The sequence below is a fragment of the Pterocles gutturalis genome, unplaced genomic scaffold, assembly GCF_000699245.1.
Source record: "Pterocles gutturalis isolate BGI_N339 unplaced genomic scaffold, ASM69924v1 scaffold33334, whole genome shotgun sequence".
Lineage (NCBI taxonomy): Eukaryota > Metazoa > Chordata > Aves > Pterocliformes > Pteroclidae > Pterocles > Pterocles gutturalis.
Genome location: NW_010134284.1, coordinates 19088 through 28552, shown reverse-complemented (window position 1 = coordinate 28552; position 9465 = coordinate 19088). Strand labels below are relative to the sequence as shown.

The 9465-nt window shown below is 47.3% G+C and overlaps 1 protein-coding gene across 1 annotated transcript; it reads left to right on the top strand.

The window, feature by feature from the left end:
- Nucleotides 1-1052: 1052 nt before the first annotated feature.
- TRIM25 (tripartite motif containing 25) lies at nucleotides 1053-6026 on the top strand (the record flags this gene model as incomplete). The annotated part of the gene is made up of 7 exons (XM_010081546.1): nucleotides 1053-1148; nucleotides 1725-1958; nucleotides 2454-2610; nucleotides 3075-3203; nucleotides 4320-4346; nucleotides 4709-4798; nucleotides 5494-6026. Coding segments are annotated over 7 exons (1266 nt in total), but the record flags the coding sequence as incomplete, so codon positions are not given.
- Between the last annotated feature and the right edge of the window lie 3439 nt (nucleotides 6027-9465).

Sequence of the window (9465 nt, the reverse complement as noted above, 5' to 3'; positions counted from 1 at the left end):
TTCCCTTCACTCCCCTGGGGCCTGGCGGGTCCCTGGGTGCTGGGGTGGTGGGCTGCGGAGTGCCAAGGGGACGCTGGACCAAGACTTGGGCTGTACATCTCGTGTCTGGCTTTGGCAAACCATTATCTGCCCTCCAACGCGCACGTCTTCAGAGTCGCTCCTTGTGTTTTCCTCCTCTCTCCAAGATGGTGCTCTGGGGCTCAGGACAGGTACTGTTGTGGCGTTGAGGGACAGCTCCTGGCTTGAGCTGGGCTGACCGGCCAGGCCCCCCCGCCTCTGCGGGTGGTGCCCCCGCCCAGCTCCAGCCTCCTCTGCTGCCCGTGGCTCGGGGCTCACTGCGTGGCTGACTGTAGACAGACATTGCTTTGTGTATGGTCTCAAGAAGCAAAGAATTATAAAAGTCACCTAGGAGAGCTCCAGCACATAGGTGAAAGCCAGGAGCAGGCTCCTCATGGAGCGGAAGGGAAGGAAGCGTGGCCTTTGTATCTTACAGTGCAGCTGAAAATCAGATGGTAGATGAGTAAAGCACATGTGAAAAGTTTAGGTGGCCAAACTCTCATCTCTTCGGTGACCATGTGTACCACTTACCTGCAGAAATCCTCCCTGGTTTGGCTCAGCAGCATCTTGAACTAAAGGAATACGTAATCCACATCTAAGCAATAAAATTCTCAATTAAAATGAGAAGTGAATAGTAGCATTAACCTAGTGCCCAAAGTCCAACCTGAAGACTTAATGCTGTTTATTCTTAGCACTGGGAGCTGCTGTGCTGATGAAAGCACTCTGTCCGTAGCGAAAGGGTAAGTCAGCAGCGGGCATCTTGCTGTTGGCATAGGTGGGGCTGCAGGGAGGGTGCTGCCCCCCCCAGCCACACCGTGCAGGAGGGTACTTCCACCTCCTGGAAGGTCTAAGGAGCAGGAGGTTGTGAATCAATAATACAAAACACTCACAGGGATTGTTTAAAACTTTCTGTAAACACAATTCTTACTCCATGACACGACTAAGAGCAGACGTGGCAACTGCTCTGAAACACTTTCCAATCTCTTCTGTTGCAGTCGGCGCTGAAGAAGAAACTGATGGAGCTGCACAATCAGAGTGAGAGAGCCGTGCGAGCGATGAACACGGTGAAAACAAAACAAGGCCAAGTTACTGTAAGTGGGTAACGGTTCAAAATGCTGTCAGGCTGCCTGGCATACGCTGGGTACTGCGTGTTGTTGATCCTTGAACCCTTGTGACCACGGCTGTAGCGCTGAGGCTGCGTTGGCAGGAGAAGGTGTTATTAGGAAGGAACAGCAAAGGCGCTTTGGCAGAGCAGGCAGCTCTGCGGGAGATCAGAGTAACCCAGGCACTGTGCAAGGGCTTTATACCCGCACGTGCTGACACACCTGAACCGTAACGGGGATCAAATCCATCCTTTCTTGTTACACCAGAAGCACCCATCTGTGCAGCCCAGGCTGAAGGATGAGTGAGCTGTAACGGCCGCGCCAGCGCAGGCAGTTGGGATGTCTCTTCCCCTTACGTTACCACAACTAATCCTGGCTCTTCGCTGACGATCGGGGTCGCTGTTTGTGCTGCTGGCTGGATCTGGGTGTGCCTCACGTGCACCATCCCTTCTGAGCTGAGTGTTCCTCAAAGGCTTGGGTGTTTCTTGTAGCAGCAGTCAGTCAGTACTTTGTCCACAAACTGTTCTTCTGAAACCAGTGTCTGTCTGTCCTTGTCTGCTCCAGGAGACAGCTTCCAGGAAGAAAGATTTGGTCAGAAGTGAGTTTGCAGAAATCAAAGCTTTAGTCGAAGAAAGCGAAAATCAGGCCTTAAAAGTAATTGCAGATGAAGAAAAAAGAGTTTGCAATAAGTTTGATTATGTTTACGGTATTCTGGGAAGCAAGAAGAATGAAATCCAGTCTGTCAGAGATCAGATTGAGATGGCCCTGACCGAAGGTGATGACATTCTGTTTTTGAAGGTAATACGTCCTTGATACGCGAATCCAATTCTTTGTGTTTCTAGAATGCAGAATTGCAAAAACCAGCTGTGGTAGTCCTGCTCTCCAGACACGTTCAGCCAAATGCTAATGCCATTGTGTGCGAGAACCTGTGATAAAAGGATGCACTGACAGGCACACGGGTCCCAGTGACAGGGCTGCAGTGGAGCGGTGTCTGGCAGCTCCCCCTGTTCGGGCTCTGCCACAAGCCGGGGGCCAGCGAGTGAGAGGACTTGTCTCCGTGAGGTGCTGTGGCTCCGTGCTGTGACGCTGGCGAGTAGATCCCTCTCGCTGCTGCAGATACCAGTTGAGAATTTAAGCATATGGGTTGCTGCTGAAATGTTGCCTTGGGTTGTGTCTGACCGTAGGCTTTGCTCCTTTGAATTGGAGATGGACGCACAAACCCTTTACCTTGGTTGTATTTTTCTGTCTGCTATGTAGGGTGGCCTGAGTGAGATCTTCTGTTTGTCGTTTCAGAGAGCAGCAGCACTGCAACAAACATCAACAAAAGACGCTTTTGTTCCTGTAATTGAGATGGACCAAAACATGATACATTCTGCTTATCAGTCTGCCATTAACCTCAAAGACATCGTGAAACTTTCAGTGACTCAGTCCAGGGAGACAAGAGCGGAAGGTACTGTATCGCTGGGAGAATTGGCATTTCTGCCTTGGCTTTGAGCTCAAATAAGATCTTCTCCCTTGGATCCAAATATCAGTAAGAAAAAATAGTGTAGCAAATACAGTTGGTTGATATAAATTGTGTCTTCCAACTTCTGCAGTCCTTCATTTCCACACAAAAATGCTACAGTCTGTTTTTTAAGTTTTTTATAGTGTAGGAGGGTTGGATGCAGTTAGGATGTAGGTTTGGGGGGAGACATAAACTGCTTTAGAGTGACAGGACTGTGGTTACCCAGTTGTGAAGGTGGAGATGGTGTAAGTGCTGTTGAACAAAGTCCTGTTTACCGGATTAAGCAAAAGTGTCTTTTGGACTGGGGTGTGGGTGTCTCCTATGCAGTTTCCATCTCTGCCGAGTATCACTTAAGTCCTATTCACATAAGTGAATAATAAGATTGAAAAATGTCCTTGCTGGTGCATTAGTGTTCCTGGCAATACAAACGATAATGTACAATATCACCATTGCAGTAAAACTGACACCTGGGAAAACTATGCCCCATCCAGCGGCTTCTCCAAACACAGCCCCTGTTGGGAAAAAGCCTCCGGGACCACGTAAGTACTAAAGAACATCATCATCCTCTCCTACCTGTGCTTTTACCATTAAATAAGAATTCAGGCAGTTCCCAAGAGCTGTTGCTGGGGGGGTGGGGCTGCAGTGATTACCTGTAAGAGCACTCTGGCATGGGGAAGGGGGGGGTTTGGGCTGTTTCGTGGTGGATGCCTCGTGAGCTGTAAAGCAGCGAACTGCGCAGATACGAGGGTGCGTTCGTGGTGTCAGTGCAGGCTGTGAAGCAAAGCAGAGCTTCCCCACCCTCTGGTTCTTGCAGGTTTTTTTTTTCACTTGTACTAAACACGTGTTTGTTCAATGGACTTGTATCTACTGAATCCTGCTTATAAGCTGCTCACGTTCTGTTTTTTTTTTCTTCCCCCCTCACAAGAGCATGCCCAGAGAAAGAAAGTCCTTCCTCAGGCTCAAGCTGCTTCGCAGGTGGAAGCAGATACCAGTAAGTGGTGGTTAATAGCGGCTTTACTCAAACATTGTGCTGGCCACGTCTTGCCTAGAGTGCCAGGCTGGGGTGATGGAGACAGTCTGTGGCAGGTTATACTGGGGCCTTTCCGTGTTGTTTGTCCAGATACTGGTATTAATGCAGCACTCCAGCCTGCTTGGAAGATCCTCCATATTCTCTCTTTTAAATAAATCCAAGTCTTAAGGAACTATTTCTGCAGCTTCCACTGAGCTGTTGACCACGGTCTTTCCATTCACAAGTGCTGGGTGTGGAGCGCTCGGCGGGGGCTGCTGGAGTTGGATGGATTTGTAGCTCCTGTTGCTGCACTGGAAGTTCTGTTGTAAAAAGAAAAGGAATAATCCATGTGCCGCATGGGAACTGGCTTATTACCGCTTGTCCTAGCACGCTGCATCCTGGAGTAGAGATGAAGCTCCTCCCAGGCTTATGATCCTGTGAAACAGGAAGCAAACAGGAGGTTGTGCTTCACGTGTAGCTTGCAGTACAGATGTATTTGTACATGGCTTCAGCATGCTGGGCTGTCAGCTTTATCTACAGCTGCAGCTTCAGAAGAGCCGTGATGATGTTGTTACAGGTGGCATGGTCTGTCAGTGGCTTCTCAGTCTCGGTACAATTCACAATTCACTTTTTTTTTTCCCCCCAGAGGAGAAAAAGAAAGCTGCTAAAGTTGGTAAGTCCAAACCTTCATCATACTTCTTCTGATTTTCACTGACTGCTCTTAAAGTGATCAGTGACGGTCACCGGTGTTGGTGGATTCAGTTGTTCAGCCGTTGCTCGGAGAAGGCTCTTGCTGGTCACCATGAGAGCGATCGAGCACTGAAAGAGGGTGCCCAGGGGCAACAGGGGATTTCCAAAACTTGACAAGATTGTGAGCAACCTGAGTAATAACTGAAGTGAGCCTGCGTGGAGCAGGAGGCTAAGCCAGATGATAACCTTGAGAGATCTGCTCCAACCTGAGTGTCTCTGACGGGGTGTTAAGTGTTCAGGGGTTCTTCCCAACCGGCCAAACTCTCTTTTGTTCTGTCAACACAGCGCCGACCACAGGAACACCAAAAGCTGCAGCTGCGACTAAAGAGCTCATTGACAGCTTTCTGAAGAAATCCAGAGAGGAGCTTTTGCAGTGTAAGACGCCCAATGTTATGCTACTTAAAGATGAACTTTCTGCTCTCACTGCCCTGGTGTTATGTGCTCACTGTAGTTATCTGACAAAAATACTTTTAAGGGCGATTATCAACTGATCGTTACAAATTAAGGAGATTTTTGGAGGAGAAGGGAGTGGGAGGTTTCTAAGTAGTTCTTTTTCCAGATAAACTTGGTTAATCTTCAGTATTCATGTATCTTTGTGAAGGTAAATGAAGTTTTCTCGGTAATGGCTTTAGTTTCCCCCAGAATGACTGCATCAGGGTAGCCTACAAATACGATGTACCACACTGGATTTTTTTCTTTGAAATGAAACGCAGGCTTTTACGCAAGCCCGTGGTGGCCTGCTTAAGATGCTGTACCAGCTGGTGTACAGTATGGTACAGCTTTTGCTGCCAGATCAGCAGTCCCTTCCTCTGCCAGCATATTTTTGGGTGGTGAAGAAATCTCATGGGGATGCAGGAAGGAAGGAAAGCTGCCCTCCCTTTGCCTCCTGTGTAACACAGAGCTGCGGCTGAACCCAGCAGCTGTTACTGTGGCCCTACGAATGGCCTGCGCTGCGGAGGACAGCAGCCCAGGGAGATAAACACGCACAGAAACAAGTTTATCCTAGGCAGGGTGGTATAAATGAAAGTGCTTTGCTCTTCAGTACCTTCTAACCCTTCATGTCCTTGCAGATGCTGCCAACATCACGCTGGATTACAACACAGCTCATAACAAAATCATTCTGTCGGAGAGATACACCAAGATGTCTGTCTCGGACATCCCCCTGCTTTATGACCACAACCCTCAGCGCTTCACCCACTGCCCCCAAGTGCTGGGGCTCCAGTACTTCAAGAGTGGCATCCACTACTGGGAGGTGGAAATGGAACAGAACAACTTCTGTGGCATTGGCATCTGCTACGGCAGCATGGAGAAGCAGGGGCCGGAGAGCCGCCTGGGGAGGAACAGCAGTTCTTGGTGTGTCGAGTGGTTTAATTCCAAAATATCAGCCTGGCATAACGATGTTGAAAAGTGCTTGCCCAATACAAAGGCTACTAAGATTGGTGTGCTGCTCCACTGCGAGGGAGGGTTTGTGATCTTTATGGCTGTTGGGGAGAAGCATAACTTGATCTATAAATTCAAAGCCCAGTTTACTGAAGCCTTGTACCCTGCCTTCTGGTTATTCTCCAGTGGCACGGTTCTCTCGCTCTGCCACATGAAACAGTAAGGTCTTGTATCTTCATTTAGTTTGCCTAGGTACATACAAGCAAATAATCATTCCTGCAGCAAATCATCCTTGCATGTCTTAGTCTAAGAAGTCTCAAAGATTGATTGTTTGAGACCAGAATTATTAGCTCTTTTAAGTAGTTGGGGATACCTGCTGATTCTTTGGTCTGAATTTCTTAAGCCTTTAGATAGTGAGTTAGTAAAACATTGATGATAGTAAAAACTATGATGAAAGGTTTTGCAGAGACCTTGATGGTCCTTCTAAAAGTTTTGATGCAATCAATTGTTGAATGTCTTCAGTGGCTGCTGTTGCTTCTGTGATTTGCTGTAAAGGACCCTCAGAATTAATTTTAGGGTTTAAGTGTATTTCACAGGTAGCAATAATTGCTTTGAGAAAGAAACAGGAAGAATCCCTGACAAATTCAGGTTCCAGGCTCTGAGGTGGGTCTCAGTGTTGGCTTGTTCGCTATAGGCAGGCTGTTGTCCGCAGTCGGAATTTGCAATACACGTGTTCTCCGTGTATGACTCCGAGACGGTACAGAGGGAACTATTAACATCAGTAAGTTCAGGTCTTGTGATGCGAAGTTATAAAAGCCAATATGAGAAATCCCATCAGAATGGAAAAGCAGAGACTTTCTAGCCTTGATAGATAAGAAATGGTGTCAGAGCCACCAGGAAATGAATGACATTGACTCAGAGAGTGGGAATACGCCAGAGGGTCTTCAGGAAGGCATCCTGCAGAGCAGCGGTGTGTGCCCCGTAGTAGCACGGTTTGTGGGACGAAGCATCCTGTCTCGTATTCAGACCCAGAACACGCTTCACATCTTCACACTGAAGGCTCTTCAATGGTTTTGGGTTTTTTTGTGTGTGTGTGTGTGTGAGGTGTTCAGGGAATGCATTTTTGGCTTGCCTAGGGAGCATAACTCTGCTGTTTGCTTAAAGCAGGGTCTCCTGTCATAAACCTTTTCCTCTTTGTGAGGCTGGATAGTCTCTGCTGGTGTATCTTCAGCTGTTCTGGTGGCAGAAACTGGATTTCCTACATGTTATTGGGACTCAGATTTGAGGAGTCTCAAGACAGTGTGCACAGTCCCTGGAAGATGCTGGTTGCTGTCTGCGTGAAGCCGGCAGGCAGACAGGCGAGCCTTCTGGCACATGCAGGGAACTGGCACACAGGAGAATGGATTTCCATTCCCACAGGAATGGATTTTCAGTTCTCCCCATGTTCTTTGCTTTGGGTTGTGGTATGTCTTCAGAAGTCCTCACTATGTACAGAGGAGTCTGTACTTCTGCATTTTTTACTTACAACTTTGAAATAATCAGTAGGCGATCAAGGTGTTTGAGTCTCAGTTCCTGGGCCTGTCTGTTGGTGATGTCTCTGGACTTGCCAAGCTCTCTTGTTTCTTGTAGTAGCCCGTGAAGAAGAGGGAAGCTCACATGAGACTTCCTGGACTTTGATTTGTAAACCCCCCCTTGTGGGACTTGCTGGCAGTTGAGAAGGGAGTTGTTAGAAGGCTCAGGAGAACCTTTGTGATTAGCCAAGTGCTTCAGAGAGAGACTTGCAGGAATTCAGGCATGGTGTCTCTCTTTTCACTTGGTTTGCAAACTCTTAGTACTTTGTCAAGGATAGCAGAGGTCTGATAAGATGATTCAATTTCTTTGGCTGAATAGCATATGGAATTGATGGTGGCTTTCCAGTGCTGTGGCTGTCTGTGGAGCAGTTGAACCATCTCAAGGGTCTCGGCTTTCCAAAGCACAGTCGGCACTCAAACTACCAAACTAAGCAGAACACTTCCGAAGGTGCGGGAGGAGGACGTGTCCTGCTGGGAGCCAACAGTGAATGCAAACCTGTTGTCTGCACTTCCAGTTTTTGAGCAGCGAGGGACAAGAGCCGTTTCCTTTGAGAAATCCTGTCCCTTTGGCTGCTTGGCTGTGCCACAGGGCTGCAGATCACTCTGTTGGGTGCTGAAGCAGTGCTCTGTCCCCTCATTCATGGGGAAAAAAGTGCTCTGGTGGTTTGTGCAGTGGAGAAAGTCCATGATTCCTATTGCTTGCTTCTTGACTTTAAAGGAGTGTTGTTATTAACCTCTAAGTCTATGGGCTTCTTCAGCCGTAGTCTAGAGCAATGCTCAAGCAAAGGAAAGAAGAGCTCCTATTGTGCCACGTTGGGCAAGGCTGGATTCTTGAAATGTGACATTGGTGCGTGACCAACACTACATAACACGTAAGGTGTTCTGGGTTACCACAGGCAGTGAAACAAGCCTGCCGCTGCATTCCTGATTTTCTTGTTTGTTTGTTGTCTTTTGTGCTAATGATTAGAAATGACAGAATGATTTTCTGTTAATTCAGAATTAAATGAGAAATGCATAACTGGATCGCTGCGCTTCTGAAAACTGTTATTTTAGTTAGCTTCAGATATCTTGGATATATCAAAACATTGGGGTGATAGAACATTAGAAAAAAATTAATTACAGCATGATAAATAATAGTTCAAAAGCCTCTTCACCACAACTGAAGTGTTTTTACTTGGCCGGTAACTATCAAAGCTGTGTTGGTTTTAAACAAAATGTAGATGCAAGGATGTGTTTTAATGATACTTCTCTTTTTAACACTCTAAAGAACCCAACTTATCCAGTCTAGAAAAAGAACTAATCCTGGTGTTAATAAAGCCATGAGGATGGGGAACGATTTGCACATTAATGTACAAGTGAGAGTAAATAGAGAAACACTTGCCCCCTGAAAATACACTGATCTGTTTAATCTTTTCTTTGATGAAACACATCAGTAAAATAGTGCAGTTAGAAAAATAAATGCTTATCTAATTATAAACCTGTTGATTATAGTGATCTATCAGCCATGTACTTCAGTATGTATACTGTATGTTATCTCGTGTAGCTGTGCCAGCCAGCCTTGTCAGGGCACCAGACACCGACTGGTGCCATGTGCTCTGTGACTGTGCCTGCAGCTGTTCTACAAGTGCACTGCTGGTGATCTTTTCAGCTGTAAGGTGAATTAATTGTGATATTTTGAACTCAATAAACATTCATGGTAAACCCTCACTCTGTGTTTTGTTCTGTGCTCCAAGTTGGAAGAAAGCAGGAGAGGCAGCAGTGAAGATGCTGTGGTGTCCAGCTAACAGCTCTGTTACTGCATCACTCCCTGAGTTGCACGAGAATGGGGGAAGAGAGAAAAGGAGGAGAGCTGCACAGGCTGTGGCATCCTCTGGCCTGTCACATGCTGCCCTAAACCCTCCTTCAGCTGAGCTACGCCCCCTCTACCAGTAATGCTGCATCCTACCCCGAAGGAGAACATCCCGTCCAGTAAACGAACAGGACCTGCCAGCTAAGGAGCGCTGAACGGGAAGCACGCTCTGTGCTCTGGGTTTGCATTAGCACAATCATGCTGGCGGGTGATTTTATCACTAGCCTTGAAGTATGGCAACC